We start from the raw sequence: 18,796 nt of genomic DNA, 5'->3' as shown, positions 1-18,796 counted from the left end.
TACCAAGATCTCAATACAGCGCACTGGTGGAGGATTGTCTGGCTGTACCGTTAAGTCCTGGAGGAGAATGAAACGGCTGTTCCAAGAAGAATACGATTGCCCTTTGTGTCTTCCCAATACATGGTTTCTCAGAAATGTGTACTTATCTTAGAGACCAATTTCACATAAAAAGGAACTTTGCACAGGAATTAAACAAGTTTCTCTTTACTTATGTATGTTTTTCTTTATTATTTTGTTCCCTCTAATTTACTGTCATTCTCTGCTCAGTCACCAATTTATCACCTATTTTTGTAAGCATTTCTACAATTTCTCACTATAAAGAACTTTTGTATTTGTGCAGACTATGCAAACTTGACTAGAAGCATGCAACAGGAGACACTGACATTTTCTAATATTGATCTGAGATCATTATCTAACCCTATATTCTAAGCAAGAACTTTGAGTTATCTAATCATGACCATAAAAATGTTAATCATGCTTCAGTTGTCAGGACTGGACACTGTAGGGGAAACAAATCATAGATGTTCTGCAGAGAGCACAATTTTAGGAAACACTGTTGACTCATTACATCACTCTTACATCATCCTTTTACCCATAATTGCCCAACAATTGCCTTCATTTGAATGAACAAAGCTCTCAATATTTTACAGAAATATCACTCCTTTCAGATTTTCCATTACATGAAACTCGTGCAGTATTCATGAATCTATCTAGTTTTTATTTACTTATGTCAGTTAAAGCTCAAGCCATATAATAATCCAGTCCCTGAAACCTCAGCTTGGATTATGAATATGGTCCATGAAATTCTTGAGCCAACTTGTGATATTTTCAGGAGTTGAAGTCGAGGCTCATTCACTGCATGTCCTTGTTTATTATGATGTGTGTGTTTCTGCTGGCTCATGGACTCTCACATGTGGTCATTGTGTGGGATGGCAGCGGTAGAAACAAGAGCAAGGTCTTTGAGGCCTCAACATTGGCAGGGTTTCCTTTGCTGGATGGCTACTTTCAAATGACATTCCTCTAAGGAAACTGATCTACTTCTTCATCTTTGGAGGTTCTAACTCATGGTGTAACTTTTCAAATACCTGAGCAGCCTTGGGAAAGGATTCTGTCTTTTTTTTTTTTTGAATAGACTCCAATCCATTTGTGTGTCTCCCGCTGATAAACAAGAAGAGAAGCTGAATGATTACGCTGTTTCAAAGGCATTACAGGCAGCTGATTAAAGTGTTAGGTCGGAGTTAGCCAAGGTTAACCGTCCATAATGAAACACTTTGAAAATAATGATACGCTGCATGGTTTTATGATGGCTTGTGGTTGCTCAGCCCAGCAGTGGTGACCTTCAGCAGTTCCACAAGCTAATTGTAGCAAGCCTGCAGCACCCCTGTAGTTTCGAGACTCCGTTAGCTTCTGATATGCATCTAGGAGAGCAGACCTCGTACAAGGTCTGTCTCTGAAACCATTCCTGTGTCACTGAGGTGGCTGACCATCACTTTCAACTCTCAGCATGGGATATGACTTCAGCTGCTGCTTTGATTTGTAAATGTGGATATGTGGCACAGCAGGCCACGATGAAGTTGTTAGAATTATCCCTTTTTATATTGTGGTCAATGAATGAAAAGTGGAAGAAACTTCCGTTCGTAGTTTGACACAATAACACAATGAACAGCCATAGTGCCTCCATAACCGGATTGTATTAAAAAAAATAATAATAATAAAATAAAAAATAAATAAATTATGAAAGAATTGTCTGAGCAGCATTACATCACATGTGAGTATTTGTCATCTGTTATTAAAAACAGCATGATATTGTACACCTGGGAAGTTGGATTATACTCTTGACAGTACTTTACATATCATATTGAAAACTGGCCGCTATCCCTGCTATACAGTTTCTGAGTAGTACAACAATATTAGCTTTTGCTAACAAGTATAACACATATGTATGTTAATCATTCTGAAAATTGTGAGGCATCTTACTACAGGATAATAATGTTCATGTACCTGCACTTTTATGTTTTTTATTTTATGTTTGTTATGTGTTTATTGTTTTGCCTTGTGCATTGATGTGTCCATAATGATACGATCATATTTGCATTATAAATAGAAACTAAAAGGTTGAGTTCATGTCATACCCAGACTACTGAGAGGCATATTGACAACTTGTGCACTTCTGCCTATGAAACTGTCTGACGCTACAATAATGTTAGCTGTTAATTACCGATTTAACAGCAGGTAAATTGTGTTTAAATACAATTGCTGTTGAAATGGCGTACTGTAGTGTCCTGCAAATAATTATTTTGCCGATTTGTGCTATTTCCTACTGTAAGGGTGGTGGGGAGTGGGGGTTGCATACAAATTGATGTATTATGCTGTTGGCATGTCTAACACACGGAGGCACATGCCTATCAGCTTTAGTTAATGTAGCTGTGAATTGTCACCAATGTAGCTGAACATGTATGAACATGTGCCCAGCTTACAGTAAGAGTCCCAGTTTAGCCAGTCCTAACACAGTCACTGGTCTTTGTTTTGATTGTTGTGAGGTTGAGAGATGACATGTAAAGAGACAGCTCTATGTTGAGCTTCACTAATGGTGGGTATTGATATTTTCAGAAGAATACATCCCTAACAGGAACTAATTAACAAATAAGAATAACTGCCCCACTCTTTCATTCATCATAACAGGGAAGCGTCAAGCAGGAACAACAAAGTAGTACATAAATGAAAGTAGTTTCCTTTGCCAAGTCAGAACCCCCTGGGAGGTACCTTGGTGCTTAATTAAAATCCAGAAGGATCATGTTTTAAGTGTAGGTGAGTGAGCACTGAATAACAATGACAAATCATGCCCCAGAGCATTAGTGTTGTGTTTTGGAAAAGAATAACAGCATATCGCTTTGTTTTCTGTACCAAATAAATGAGATTTTAATGTGAAAGAAGAAGACTGTTTTCAGTGCATTGTGGCACAGGGACTGTGGTGAATATAGCCTCTCCTGGCTGCAGAACCTGCCAAAACCAGGAATGACATAATAATCTCATAATTATCCACACAGGATTATAATGAAACAGCTCATTATTAGACATTATTTGATGGCTTACCCTTTTCAGCTCACTGTTTGTCATCCCTTTTAAGCATGGCAATCCCGCACATGTATGTGCCAGCTACAAAATCGAACCATACATTTGTCAAACTGTCACAGGTCATCACTTATCAGTATTTATTTGAGTAGTCTCCCAGGTCCCCCAGGATGCGACTTGGGAAAGGACAACAGTGATTACTTTCACTGAAATGTCACCTCAGCAATTTAAAGTCATCCTATGTAACTTTTATTAAACAGTGGCAACTAGTGACAATTAAAAAAAAAAAAAAAAAAAAGGGTAAATGTTAAAATGTAGAATAAAATTAGTAGAAGGGAAGAGTTATACAGTCAGCAAACTGACTTGGTAGTGTCAAACAACAATATCGATCTAAATCTTGCTGACATTAGTTAACATTAACCACCACAAGCTACTGGTCAAACCAGATTGAGCAAGGCCGTTCCAGCAAAACCCTTGCTTTGACTGGCATAATAACTCTCCCCACCATGGAGATCTAAAAGATGCCCAATGATGAAATTCATTTAATATTTAGCATAATGCCTGTATAGCATTTTTTAAAGACCTCATATCCAGTAATACAAAATTAATAATTGCACACAAACATTTGCATCAATGTTTTTTCTTTAATGTGTGTATTGTGGGATGTCAGAGACCACAGTGGCAGTCCTCTGGGCCATTTTTGTCCCTGATGTTTGAGTTTCCAGATCTGACAATTCTGCAGTGACCAGGCCAACCAACACTAACTGGTCTCTGGGCTACGGCCAGATATTTTGTGGTAAATCACTGGATGAAACACGATATGGAATCATATTTTCTAGGGACAGCAATTGAAATATATAAACTGTCCTATATGCTACATACTGCTGTTTCTGCAAGCATCACGATTCTGATGCGCACTGGCTCTTAGGAGAGGCTAAAAAAAGAAAAGTACATTGAAAAGGGAATGTGTGTAGTTATCAGCAGAAAAACCTCTCCCAAGTCAAATCCGCTCAATTACAGAGCTCTGGAGAGCTATCCCCGAGCAACCCTTCCACTGGCTAATCAGTCACAGCAAATTGCAGTGGTGAATATTTCAGACTCGACAGATTTGAATAAAGACATCATGATTATTTCAGTATTGTACAGTACCCTCAAATAATTTTAGAGGCCTTTAGCTGGAGCCAGCATAAACTGCATAACTTCTGATTGAAGAAGGGTGAAAAAGTCAGGGGAGGAAAGCAAACACAAGCGCTGTAAGTCAATGTGGCGAGCTAATTGGGTCGATCTCTTTAGCGAAGATGAATGAAGAGATTAACTCTCCCTATGTGTCCAGTGAATCTCCCCCTCTGGCTCCAGGTAAATTAGCTGATGACAAGTTGACAGTGGGAATTCTGTTTCTCGCTCCGACCTAAAGCTGCAGTCAGTTTTTACAGTATGCCGCCCCCTGTTGAAATCACTGATTATATGTTGATTAATTGGATTAGTGACATTTTTCTCTCAGGGTTTGTTCACTGAATGCACCTGATGAACATGGGAAACCCTTTTTATATGTATTTTAGGCTATAAAAGGTTTGGTTGTGTTAGTTACAAGTTATTTTTATTTAGTAGTTAATCACCTTTGCATACAAACAACAAGATTCCATACGTTCACTCTGCAGACTGTATATACTGGCAGAGAATTTGAGAAACGGGTCCAGAATAAGCCCAATGAAGACAAATGAAGAGTGATGGGAGAACATGTGCACAGGAAGGTGAGTGCAGAGCAGACTGTGCCCTGCTCTCATTTATTTTAGTGGAGAAACTCACAGCATGATCCTAAAATAGAGGTCAAAGCTCAAATACAGAAAATGTCTGTGACTCCTTTTTTTTTTTTTTTAGCTGCCTGCACTAGAGAAATGGGATAATAGTGTTCGGAGGGGGCTGTGGTCAAAGGAGGAAATCAATACAGCTGTAAAGGAGGGTTGTACTACAAATACAACGTATGCAATTATTTTCAATTGTAAAAAGAGACAGATTCAGGGTTATTTGCTTGAAAACTCTTTCATGTGCATGAAAGAGGATGTTGGAGGAACATGTAAAAACTACATCTACAGGACAAGACAAACTGATGTCTGTGTACATTTTTCAAATTATTTTGATTTACAGTCATTTGTTTTTTAATTTCAGTGTGTTTATACTGTACATGCACTGCACATGTGCAGCATTTGTGTGACAAATGGATTTTCACTAGTTTGCCTGATAGCATCAATAGGGAAATTTAGTCTGGAGGTAATGGTTGCCACATGCTGACAAGTGTCATCAACAGAAAAGATCTTTGCATAGAGCTTTTTACTTTTTTTTTGTTTTTCCTCGTGTGAACACTTTTTGCTAACTTACCTTGTTCTTGTAAAAGCACTGCTTCAATACAGGGCAGATCTCCAGGTTTCTGCATGCCTTTGATCTCCAACCTGTCGTTTTACACAGAGGAAAGGAATCATTTTTACATTATGACTAAAAGATGTGTAATGTGTCTTTGTTCCAAATCTCTTTAAATGTCAGCGCAATGATATGGAATCAAAGTTGAAGCTTAGTGTTTGTAATTATTCAAAGCTTGTATCTTAATCTCACACTGCTTTTGAAGTAGGAAATGTTAAAGTGACATTTTGAGTTTAACTACTGTTAAAAACATTAGTGAAGCACTTAGCCTGATGGTTGCTGTCACAAGAAAAACAATGTCTGCGACTCAACAGCCGTCAGGTTTGGTAATGATGTCCTGGTGTGCTGTCAATCTAGCAGATGAACAGACAATAGTAGGCCAAGGAGAAAAAGCTTGAAATAGCTAATTGCTTGTAAGAGCCCGCTCAACCATTCTGTAACTACTATGTTTTCACAGATGTCTTTTCCAGCTGCTATTTCAATATGGAAATCAAAGACATTACAGAACCAATGCGCTGGCTTTCTTGATGAGTCTGTGCTGTTGCACATCAAGCCATAATGATTATAGATACATTATTGCAACCACAGTGGGAGATAAAAAAGGCACGTGCCGAAACAGCACGAAGCACAACATCCATATCTGTGAATTTTCATTATTTCACCTAATTTGCTTCAGTCATTCCGTTAATCTCTGCCAACTTGTTGATTGTCAGTTTGGAGACACATTTCTGGAGAGGAGCCCGAGAGTATTTGCAGCCGGACCTCTGTCAGTAGCGCCAAGCAACACAGCCACAAATTGGAATGTGCTACAGCTCTGGGAAAGCAGCCAAGATTTAAATTAGACAATAACCTCTGCTCTCTCTATATTGCCTCTCTTTTCCAGCTGCAGGCCTAGCCATTTGTTTAATACAGTCAGCCCTGTAGTATATAATAGACTGATATATGAGTCACCGCTCAGCAGTTTGTGTTTTTCAGATTTATAGAGATTGAACAACTGGTCGGTTTGTGCTTACTGTGGACTTATGGTAAGAATAACAGAAAAGACACAGGTTACACACCAACTTGGAAAGTATTGTCACAGTACACACAGGAAGGTTTCAAACTCTATTACCGGGCTGAAATGGCAAAAAGACTAAACATCTAACTGGCTGCACACAACTCTACAATTGCTGGAAAGTCTTTTAAGGCATAGTGTAAAGATGTCTTAAGAGTTTTAGTAATTGCTTGTGTTTTTTCAAATGGCACAGCCCCTAAAAAGGGTAAATTTCATTTCGCACACTGTATATTTCTAATAATGTTTATAAGTATTGGATACTACCCAACTAAGTTTGGCGACGTTCAGAAGAATGCTAGACTATACATTAAGGCTTTACTGGACTGAATATCTTGTTGTTGCTCTCAATACTTTGGGCTTTCGTACCTGCACTATAAACGCATCACATAATGTATTGTTTTCAATCACAAAATTAAATATTTCCCTTTTCTGCCATTACTTGATAAGAAATACAGGATATTGTTGAGTCCATCACTAAAAGCTCTTGACTGTGCACATTCCCAAAGCTGGTTATAATGAGTGTATTAGCCAGTAATGGCACACGGGGAATAGAAAAATGCATCTGTGCTGTTAAAGCAATAAGAGAGGACTCCACTCCCAGCAGCTTTCAATAGGGCCTTATGTGAATCTAAGTCCCAGAGCTGATAGCCACCCGAAAAACCAAGAGAAGTAGCACAGCTCTCTCCATTAGTGCCACCAAAAACAAACCCATTTTCAGTGACAGAAAGCTGTTCTTCCCCTGTATGAAATTTAACCATGAGATTTTTAGTTATTAGCTTCCTTAACCTCGCAGTAGCCTCCTGTTCTGTAGTAGAAGAGTGGCAAGCAGAGCAGAGTAAGCTTGGTTCAAATCCACATCTCTGATACCATCTTGAGTTGGAGTTGCTTCAAAGCTGTCGAGAGTAAACAGCTTTGAGACATGGCTTAGCAGTAAAAGCAAGACAACACAACCAGGCCAAGCCTTTCTCATGTTGCTTCCTCAAGAACTGTGTGCCCATGCAACAGCAGCCATTGTGAGAAAGCTACACCATGTTTTGAGGCCCTCTCCATCGTCTAAGCCCCTTTGTGGCTTCGGGCCAATGGCTTTGCACCCTGCCAGATCAAAGATGGCACCCCATTTAGCTTGCGCTTTCTTTTAGGATTTGCTCTTGAGAGTACAGAGCAGACTCAACGCGTAGAAAAAAAAAACCGGGTTGTTGGATGTTGACCTGCATAGTTATTGAGGCTAGTGGGCCCAGGCTATGGGTCCATTATGACAAATGCCAAGAACATCTTGGTTTTGTAGCATTTGCAAGTCTTAGGCCTTTAGAAAAAACAGTAGCTATGGTGAACCTCTGTGTATTTTAGTTCCATTGTGTAACAGGCTGGCATTGGATGTGGCTGTGCTTCAAAATTATGATGTTAATGTGTTACTGTAGCATCACTATGTTGGCTCTTAAATCAAAATTTACACACAAAACTTGATGACAGGGAAGTCTGGGATGTTATTATTAAAAAATAAGAGTTGTCTTATTTTTAGCCATGCTACTGGTGTGGCCCTAGGGATGGCAGTGTCGGTCTGTCGGCCCATCCACCACTTTGGTCCAGACTGAAATAGCTTAAAAACTATTGGATGGGTCGCTATGAAATTTTGCACAGACTTTCATCTTGTGCCACCATGAGGTTCACATTTGTTATTTAATGAAAATATCCCAAAAATCACTTTCATTTCAATAGCCACAGTTCCTTCATACATGAAGAAAAGATTGTTTTAAAAAATCATATCATATCATTGGCTGCTTTTCTGCCTGAACTAATGTATGAACTCAACTGCACTTATTTGCAAATACTTTAAAAGAAATGCAAAGATCTTACAAATGCTGTTTAACCCTGGTATGTTTGCATCTCCATGTTATGAGTCTTTCACAATGCATCTGCAATATGCTGAATGCATCAACTACAGCCCGCCTTTTACTGTCTTTCAATGCTGCCATAATGACTAGGAAGCTTGAAAAAACATAATACATATTTGCTGAGCTGTGAAATCGTTTAAAGTTTTCCTTTACTTTCATAGTTAAGCTTGTCATTTTGGTTGGATATGCAACCTTTCAAGTTTCATGCCCATGACAGAATTGTAATGTCCTTGTACCATGTAGTGTCATTTGAAGAACAGAGGCTCAGTTTTTGGGTTTGCTCATGACAGCCTCCATCTATATTTCCTTGCTTTTAGATTTTAGAGACCTTAGTGATGAAATCTGCCAGAAGTTGAAAGTCCAAATTTTAGTGGGTGTACAAGTATGAACCTCATACATGTATAACACTCTGATAGGTGCGTCACACATACCAGAATCAATGGTCCACAAGTGTTTAAACTGTTCCTTGAGGTTCACGTTTACTAAAGCAAAGCAAGCTGTGACGACATCATTTCAGACCATAGTGGTGACTGTGGTGTAAGGGAGGAGATAAATTAGCACATAGCCTGAACAAAACTGTCATCAGCTTGATTTGGATCCCAGATAAGACTTAGACTTATCCTCATGCTGGATGCTCTGCACTGCTGTTAAGGCACTCACACTGAGAGGCCAAGGAAGAGTGAGATGCTTACAATGAACTTCCTATCACTGGTACCTTATGTAGTTGAGGACTAGCGGTCCTAATGGTGGAAGACAGTGCTGGGCATGGGGAGTAATGATTTTAGCTTTAAACTGAATTACCAATCGATTCGGCCTGCAGATCAGAACACAGCTTGTGAGCCGACTGTGTGGACATGCTGTGTTGTGGAGTCGCTTTACAAATTGACTGCTGCACACATAGGAGGGAATATATCTATATATGTCAGCTCTGCACTGCATGCGCAGCGGCCTGCTGGGCGTGAATAGGCCTTGTGATCACCAGCGAGGCAGCTGCAGAGTGTTTATGCTGAATTGGGTTGTAAATGAGCATGTATTTGGTGAGGAGGACCTCGGGAATCAAAAGATAACTTTTCCAGAGGCGACAACAGGCCCTGACTAGGACTGCAGGAAAGGAAACAGAGCTCCTTTGAGTCTCCAATCTCCTTCACTAAGAGAGAGGCTCAAACCTGGCAGTAAGCCGAGCTTTAAAGAAAATTGCAAAAAATAATACATAGCAAATTACTGTGGGTTTCTCAGGATTGGAGGTTGAGTTTTAACTGTGGTGTTTTTGCTGTCTTTTATGGAGACCACTGGAGACCATATTAGCACAAGTGTCATGTTCCAGAGAACACATATAGTCTGTGATTAGTGAGCTCAAGCTGAACTGTAAAATGGCTTGTCAGCAGTTGATATGTTTCTGGAAAAGCTTGGGCGCTTGATTGAATTAGTTTGGTGGCTTTTGGTGGGGAGAAAGAATGTGTCCAATTTGGTCACCTGCTGACAGACAGCACTGGTATTGTGACTTTTTCATTGTACTATGAAACCAAAGAACAGTCTGCTAAAGCTGATTTGAAAATGTATTAATGAAACCCTTTGAATCTTCAATTCTTTTTTAAAGTCAAATCTTATGTCATCTTGTATCTTTCCCAGTCATTCTTTATTTAATGACCATTTAATAATCACTGACAAAGCAGTATTCGATTATCAGATGAAAAGGTGTAAATTAGTGCATGTTTTTCCATTTGTATACATGCAGAGATGGCAGCTGTGCTATCAGAGGCTCTTCAGGCATGTATTCTGTGGATCTTGGTTGTCCAGTTCATGTTTACTGATAGGATCTGTGTGGTTACTCCATCATACTGGGGGTGAGATGGGGTCATGTTGGTGCAATATTGTGTTCACCCTGAGGTTGAAATAATTTTGTTTGCTATAATAGCTGTAAAACACCTTATTTCCCACTGGACATTCTTTCACACAAATAGTCCTGCACTGGGATTTAAAAGGTGGGGGGAAAAAAAATCAAGCATCAAAATTACATTTGCTTCAGTCAGAAAAAATAAAAAATGGGCAGGATGCATGCTGATGTTTGTTGTTTAAATTTTGACTTAAGGGATATCCTTGAAGTATTATCCTGACTTAGGATGAAAAGAAAGGCAGTACTGTGCATTTACAGAAAAATGTAGAAATTCATATTCATCCCATTCACTGCAAGGTTGCTTGGTTTTCTGTCTGCCTGCGATCATGCAGACAGTGGAGTCTTTTCACATCAGGATCAGGGTCCATGTAAGCTCTTAATTCTCTCCTGTTAAACAGTTATTGAAGAAATGTGCTGGTGGTGCAGAAGGAGAAATAAAAACACTGAGTGCCCGGTGTTTGCTCTGCCATGTAGCCATGTCTGGTTCTTAGTGCGACTCATATTACAGAGCACCTTTAACTGTGAATTCACTCTGTTAATAAAAGCCTCCTACAGCTATTTAAAGCCCCCTTTTTCTGTGGCTTCCCTTCTAGAATTATATGACTGATTTCTGGAAATTTGAAGAAGTGAGATGCCGGTTTCTTGAATGCATGAAACACCACCGCCTGAGCTGTTGCTATAGTGCTTTACAAGACATTTAAGGCCAGTTTATTGTGTTTCAGGAGCATTTATTTAGCATAAATCAAGTGATTTCACTCCTCGGATTTCCCCAACTTTTCATTTTTGTTACGTTTCTGTTTCAAATATTGTTTCTCCACACACACACTCACACATGCTTGTTTGGCCCCTAACATAGCTGCCGCAGCTCTCGTCTAGCTCGTCACATCATTTTAATTACAGAGCCTTCATTGTCTGCGCTGACCCATTTTAGTGCAGTCCCTTACCGTCAGCTGCGTGGTCCCTCCAATCACACTTAATTTCATCTGGCATTTGACTCAATCGGCACTGCTGCGAACATGAGCACCGAAGCCCCCCCCCAAAAAAAAAAAAAAAAAAAAAAATGGGAATAATGATAACAATCTCCACTCCCTGCTCTGGTCGTCCACCGAGGCCTCCGGCTTGGGCTGCGCCGCAACATGCTACAGCTTTTAATGGTGAAGATTGATACTGGTGGCTGGGGACATTTCTTGGGATGTTAGTCACAGCTCTCAGAGGAGATTTGGATCTGCTCTTAAAGGGCCTTGAAACAAAATAAAACATGACTCACAGAGACAGAGCCCAGGGAGTTTCACACTACTAATTAACACTTGGACTTAACTTGATTGTGTTTTCTCTAATGAAGCTAATGTGATTCGGATCAGTGTCCGGGCTTACAGTATGTAACTCAGCCATACCTCTCAGTGTTGTGTTTGTTTTAATTACACATCGCTTTGTGATTTCTAAACACTTACATGCTCGTGAAGTTGTCATCCACATTAACCAGTGATGTGTAACATGGAGAGTAATTGAGTTGAAAATGTGTGACTATAGTTTGCACGGAACCTGAGAAAAAACTGCTCCACTTACAGAAACCTTTCTCGCTGTTTCCCTCAATGCAATAGACAGGAAAGTATACAAGCATCTATGTTAGATCTGTCTGTATTCCTCTGGGGTTTCCCCAAATTATCAGGGAACTATTTACAATGAAGACCGATTGTCTGCTCTCTCATTAAAAGTTTGGTCACATCCAGAGAGACACAGGGATAGAGGAAACAGAGACAGCACTGCATGAAGCCCTATCTCCCCCAACAATCAGAACAATGTTCCTAGTGCTTGAATAGAGAGGGATATCTCTGAGACTTCAATTTGTTATCTAAAAGAAGAGGGGGGACGGAGTAACACTTCCAAGATAAACCCAGCATAAGGTTAATTACCAGCCGAGTGGCTGACGTAACCCAGCCATGTCATGTCTCAAAGTTACACACAGCGGGGAAGTGAAGGAGGACTGGCTATTGACAGACGTTTCTCACTTGATGCCTTTGAGTCTGTGTGTGTATGTGTCTTTATACATTTGTGCGAGCATTTGTGCAAACATGTAAACCCCAGTGCTCGAGTCAGTTATAGTTTAGTGGGGCAGCTCCAGGTAAGATGGCACCAGAGGCCTAGACAGCACGAACCACCTGCTTCAGCAACTGCTAGCAGAGCTTGTGGGTCCCCTTCTCATTGGTGCGTAACACTGTTAACATTGCTGCTGATTCCCCACTCTCTCTCCGGGGCATAGACTAATTAATGGATACCATTCGCAGTTGATTAGCAGCAGCTCTTTCGGTAATTACATTCGCATACTAACCACTCAGAAGAAAAGGAGAAAAGAAAAAAAACACAGAGGGCTAGAAAATATATTAATGCACTTCTCAGTTCGCTCTGATCTTAATTTGTTTCCACTATTGTTTGGCTTCTGCTCATATAAGAAGACATTTTTTTCTCTCTGTGTGTTGGAGTTCCTCATCACTCATAATGTTTTAAGAGAGTGACTTTGTAATAAACACACAAAAGAGATTACTGCAGAGCTTTGTTGAAAATAGGGAGCGTGTTCTCATTGGAACCTCATGAAGACGCAAACGCACTGTGATTCTTTCTCCTCTGAGCCGTGTAGGCTGGGTTTTGCACTCCTCACTCACAGAGAGGTGCATTGTGCTCCTGGGCCCAGCTGCTAGCCCATAATTCTTCATTCTATGTCCCATTGTTCCTACCTGTCAGCATGGTTGTGTCTCTGAAGAAAGGAAGTGGCTGCCATTTTGCCAGCAGGCTATGTGTGGGTTGGGGGGTGGTGGTGTTGTGAAAACATGTTATTTCTTACTAAAGTACTTGGTTTTAATAGTTTATCGACCATCTTAAACACTAATGTGTCTTTAAAGCGTGACACTCATTATTTCACCACTATTGGTTTCATTTTATAAAGTTATTACTCTGACATCCACTCTGATATTAACAGGTAAATGCTTGAGCATAATACCTTGTATTTGTTACACTAAATAGGATGGACCCAAAATACTTTTTTGTTCAAATCGGAATTCTTCATAAGCATGGATAAATGTAAAAAAGTGAAATTAATTGTTAAACCCAGATCCGCCCATATTAAAAACACTCTCCACCTACTTATTTCCCCTCAGTATCACAACATCCCATAGGTTATTTGAAGTTAATAACCTGCCAGTGCATCTTGATACTTGGCTTTGTGATGCAAACATATCCTTAATTGCCATCCCATAAGAGCTGAATAGCCAGACCAGATTCTCATTACCCTGGTTTGAATTGGCCTGGGCCTCTCACATACCTCTTGTCATGTCACAATAATGGCAGAGTGGCAGAATGCACCCGTGCACGTAGAGAAAGGGGTTAAGTCAGTCTGTAAACATTCAGAGCCAAGGGTGACAATCTGTTTGAGTGATAGGTGTCCATTATGAAAGGGGAGCAGCTCAAGTTACACTGGATGTTATCTGGACACTAGTAGGCTGATTGTGTTTTTTGTTGTCATTTGCAGTTCCAGAATAACAACAACTACATGAACATGGCGGAGGCGAACGGTGCCCTGCTTGCTGCTGGTGATGTGAGTATACTTTACTTTTTTCCATAGTAAAATTCCCTTTTGAACATTGGAAATTCAACTAATGCAAACGTCCTTTCCAATATAAATAAAGCCCAAGTACAGGGTCGGTAATGTTTCTTTCTCATTTTCTTACTTGGTTATACATAAGTATATTTCTCATGTAGTTAAACCTTGTCTTAGGGGTCATGTATTTTGCTTTTCTATTGACATTTCTCTTTGATTCATTATTTAAGGAAATGTAGATGGGCAAAGTAAAAACCAATATTATGAAGCAGACGCCCTATGTTTCATAAAGTAAAGCCCTCTAAAATATCCATAAAGAAACTCCAATTTGAATTTTTCAATTTTTAATGATAGGCTACATTATTTTTATTACCTGAAATGCTGCATGCTCAAGTGCTGCCTGTCCTGAGCCCCGTACAACACTCTAAGCTTACAAAAAGATGAGCTATAGGCTCACCCTATACTGTCTCATATTAACTTCTGAGAGCTGATGCTGATGTGATCTGACTGCCTTGACTGGACTCTCCAAGATAAAGTGATATCTCAGGAAGCTGAGGATACACACCTGTTTTCTTCCTCTTTTCAAAGACATAATGAAGGAGCCCAAAGAGATTCTGTAGCTCTGTCACTCTCTGAGCCGCTCTATCTGCTGGCACTTACAAAAAGCGAAATGTCACCAACAATCTTTGGCTATGGAGCTGCTGTAATAACTCTGCGTACTGCTCTGTCGCATTAAAAGACAGAAGGTAATAGTTGTTTCTCCGGAGCCATAGTAGTCCTAACAGTGTACTAAATTTACCCGTTTTATTTCCTCTCCACCCACTCCACTGCCCTGTCATTAGAGACAAGTGCACCAAAAATAACCGTCATCCTCCGTGGTTCAAATGTGCCAATCTCGTCCAGTTTAGCAGAGGAGATTAATCTGGCTTCAAAACCCACAGTAAAGTATCACTCTACAGCTCAAAAATACTGCGATAGATGTCATTGTTAACCTTATTGTTTTCATTCATGCCAGTTGAACAGTTGAGACAGAACAGTGACATTCAAGCTCAGAAGTGTTTGGAGCGTGTGACCTCCTGTTCATAAAGTGGCTGCTTTACAAAGCCACAGAGTGTTACGGGAGAAGTTTAATTTTCCCCCACATTTACGCTGAGTGGACGCATCCTCTGTATCCACAGGCTGCTGAGGCCCAATGCATTAGGGACCACGCCGACACAAGCTGCATGGATAGCATTCAGCCCCCAGCTGTGAGGGCCCACTGTGGCAGTCAAGGAAAAGGGGGGATGGGCCGGGGGAGGAGGGGGGACTACTTCATAAAAACAGCCCAGCTCATTTGCATTTTATCAAAAGGAACAACTGTTTCCAGTGTTAAGGCACAGATGGTATTGTGCTTAGAAGGAGAGAGAGAGAGAAGTCTTAAGCATAGAAATTTCTTGTCAAGCGTTGGAGTGTCCAAAGTATTGTTTGTTGCAACCTGAGCTAAACTAAGATTAAAGTGACTTCCTCTTTGAGTTGTGAAGTTTCACACTATCTCCACTGTAATGCTATATTAATCTACTTAATGTGTCTGCCTTGGGCTGAGGGTACAATGGGAAAGGAAGTCTTCTTTATGAGGGCTCCATGATGAAAAGCTAAGTATGACAGCAAGGCTAAATTCATGCCACCACATTTGGTTAGCTATTGTTATCAAACAAAACTAGAGGGTTAATGCGTAAAAAGATGCACCCTTTATGTATTTTATGAAAATACACTCCTACTTTTTGTGTAGCTACATCTCGTTCTCAAGTTTACGTCTGAAAAAATATCATTAGCTTAGAGTTATTCATTGGATTAGCTCACAAATTTTTAGCCTGTGTAGAAAGATCCTGTTGTTTGCCAAGCTAGAATGCTAGCTTGCATTTGCACTGTGACATACATTTTCTATTTCAATTTAAGAAAATCATTTAAAAAAGGATTATTTTATCAGGTTTTCACAAGCATTTAAGTTAGCATCAGTGCTTAGCTCCAACCTAGTGAAATTTTACTGGTGTGAATAATGACAGTTAACAATCTTGCTGCCCTTGCTGTCTTTTTTTTAATTTTTTTTATTTTTTTTTTTTTTAAATCCACCTGTTATTTTACGTGAAAAAAATGCTGTATAAGTGTCCTCTCCTGTACCTCTCTCCAGAACCTTCCAGGGTTCTGTTGCTTGCTTGCTTGTTGACGTAAAGTGAGACTATGTAACTTTTGCTAACAGCCCAGTGAGACTGAAGCAGCAACATCCAAAGAGTGCTGAATTGACCAAGGGTTTGTTTTACTGCTTATAAATTAAACTTTTTATTTGTAAGATGGTGTTATTTCTTTCTGCAAAAGGTACATAGTTTCACTTGGATACATGTTACAGTTTGTTGTCTTTGGTGAGAATTTATTTTACCACTGATGTTGTCAGGGCTTTGACTCTTGGCTCAAAGGAGATGGTTGTTCACCATTTTTGTGCTCTAAGCATTAGAAACCTTGTGCCTTAAAACTAAAACGGAATATAAACTAAATATAAACCTGTTTTCACCATGATACTATTTTCCTCACAACACATACTGTATATTTAAAATGTGTTTATGCTCAAGGCAGAATGCTTCTACATCAGAACAGCAGACCTGTATTTGCTGTTTAGATGGCCGGTGTATCATTTACCTTATGCACTTAGAGGATGAGATAAGATGACCTTGGTGTGCCTGGTAAAGCATACATCCTAGCAGGGAAAGCTTGACTGCTTCCCTCAGGGAAAATGATACTGTACACTGAGATTGTGTTCCACTCAAATGTATCACTTTACTTTCCAAATCAAATTAGAGACATGTAATGAACTATAAATATGTAGAAATGGACTACAAATGATCCAAATTTGAAATAATGTTGTTTAGGGGTGCAATGGTTGATGTTGTCATTTGAGTAGCTGCACTCTGCCTGTCTAGATATTTGAAACTCTATCCTCAATCCTGTCTCTATTGATTCTGAGGCCTATTATATGCAGTAATTGTATAATGCTGCCTTTAACAAGTCTTGGTTATTGCATCTGTGAATTGCATTACTACGTTTATTGAAGGACTGGGAATATTGCCTGAAAAGCTTTTTCTTGCTCTTTGTCCTGATATTGAAAGAGTATCATGGCAGGAAAGGGATAAAACGTCAGAAGGGAAAATTCAGTAATACACATCCCCTGTTCACCTCTGTGTGTGTTTTTATTTTTGTGAACATTATAGTAGGTTTTATTTATTATATATAGAGTTAAAATAGTGGACATATACTCTATGTAAACCAACTCATACTGTGTACCACAAGACCTTGCAAAGACCTTTTGCACTTATGTTTGTTAGTGGATCATTTTTTATCCATGGTAGCAGCATCTAGAGACGGGTCTTTCTTGTGTTTGGTTAATTGGTTCACCACTTTGGTCCAGACTGAAATATTTCAACAACTGTTGTCATGAACTTTGGTACAGATACTCATGGTTCCTAGAGGATGAATACTCATGAATATGAATTGATGGTCCCCTCACTTTTCCTCTAGTGCCACCATGAGATTCAAATTTATGGTTTTGAGTGAAATGTCTCCGGTTTTGGATGAATTGACATGACATGTGTTGCACACGTTCATTACCCCTCTCTACTGAGTGCCATTCTACTTATCAAATGTTAGCAGGCTAACATGCTAATTAAGATGGTGAACATGCTAAACGTTTTACCTGCTACATATCAGCATGTTAGCACTAGTGCTGGTCCTGGTCTTACACTTAAGAGTGTAACGGAGGGTTTATAGTCCATAATGCAACTGACAACTTACAGCATGAGACTTTTTTTTTTTTTAACTTCAATTAAATAACCTCACATCTAAATTTTTCCAAGGAAAATATAAGGACTGTTGAGACTAATTTGCAGCACAGTACAGTTTGGTCCAGGTTTACCACCTCCAATAGGCACTGAGGACTGGAGATTTGCCACACACCTGCTCAGGATGCTCCTGCTGGGTACATCAGGCCTCTCTGTTACAAGCACTGCTCTGCCCTCATACCACTGAACTCTGTGGCTGCCAATGGAAAGACAAATACACACTACTCTTTCTCTCTCTCTCTTTGTTATGCTCTCCCTTGCCCACCCCTCAACATGTACATGCCTGCACATCCCAAGCCAGCATCTGGCTTGGCACTTGGCTCTGCTGAGGCTTTCAGAACAATTTAAATGGATAATCAGGCTGGTGATGCGAAGAAAGTGGATTGTGCATCTCTTAATCTCCGATCAGAGCCCCCTAAGCTGCTCCTGGTGCAGAATTAGACTGGCTTTATGTGAAATGACACCAGACAGTGTGCAACACTGTAACACTCTGTGGGTTCCAGTTAAATCTCGCACCTCTTCCCCAGGGAGAGAGCCTTTTCTTTGCAGACAGCTGACATCTTCCATACCCCACCAAATGAGACACAAACGCCATGTCTCCATTATCAGTGCCCCTTGTGCAGATGTTAATTTGTATCAACAAATTAACAAAGAGAGACGATTCACACAGGCACAGTCTTTAATACTGATCTTGCTCCCCAACTGTTTTTTTCTTTCTCTATCTTCCACTCCCATGCTGTCTAGCAGACACTAAACACCAGCACACCTCTCCTCCAAGTGAATGTCTGTGTTTCAGTTAAAGGTCACAGTCATGCTTGTGCTTCTCCCCTACAAAAGTGGAGCTCACCTCAGCCAACATTCGTTGACATTTGTCTCTAATCTCCAGGTTGGGTCTGTAATTCAGGCCATGGTGGACCAGCCTATAGGATCCAGGGGCTTATATAGTTCTGGCCTGATTTACCTTACACTATGTAACACCACAAGAAGCCTGCTTACATCAGCAAATAGTAA

General features: G+C 40.0%; 1 protein-coding gene across 2 annotated transcripts in view; it reads left to right on the top strand.

Annotated features, from left to right (window-relative positions):
• The window catches only part of tox3 (TOX high mobility group box family member 3), a 39,160-nt gene that overhangs the window by 9,869 nt on the left and 10,495 nt on the right, over nucleotides 1-18,796 (top strand). For both annotated transcript variants that reach the window (XM_040138102.1, XM_040138093.1), the window contains exon 3: nucleotides 13,851-13,916. In XM_040138102.1, the coding sequence (XP_039994036.1) occupies nucleotides 13,851-13,916 (66 nt within the window). The remainder of the gene's footprint in view (nucleotides 1-13,850; nucleotides 13,917-18,796) is intronic.

This window comes from Xiphias gladius, chromosome 1 (assembly GCF_016859285.1).
Source record: "Xiphias gladius isolate SHS-SW01 ecotype Sanya breed wild chromosome 1, ASM1685928v1, whole genome shotgun sequence".
NCBI lineage: Eukaryota > Metazoa > Chordata > Actinopteri > Istiophoriformes > Xiphiidae > Xiphias > Xiphias gladius.
The sequence above is the reverse complement of the archived record's forward strand: the minus strand, read 5'-3'. Positions and strand labels throughout refer to the sequence as shown.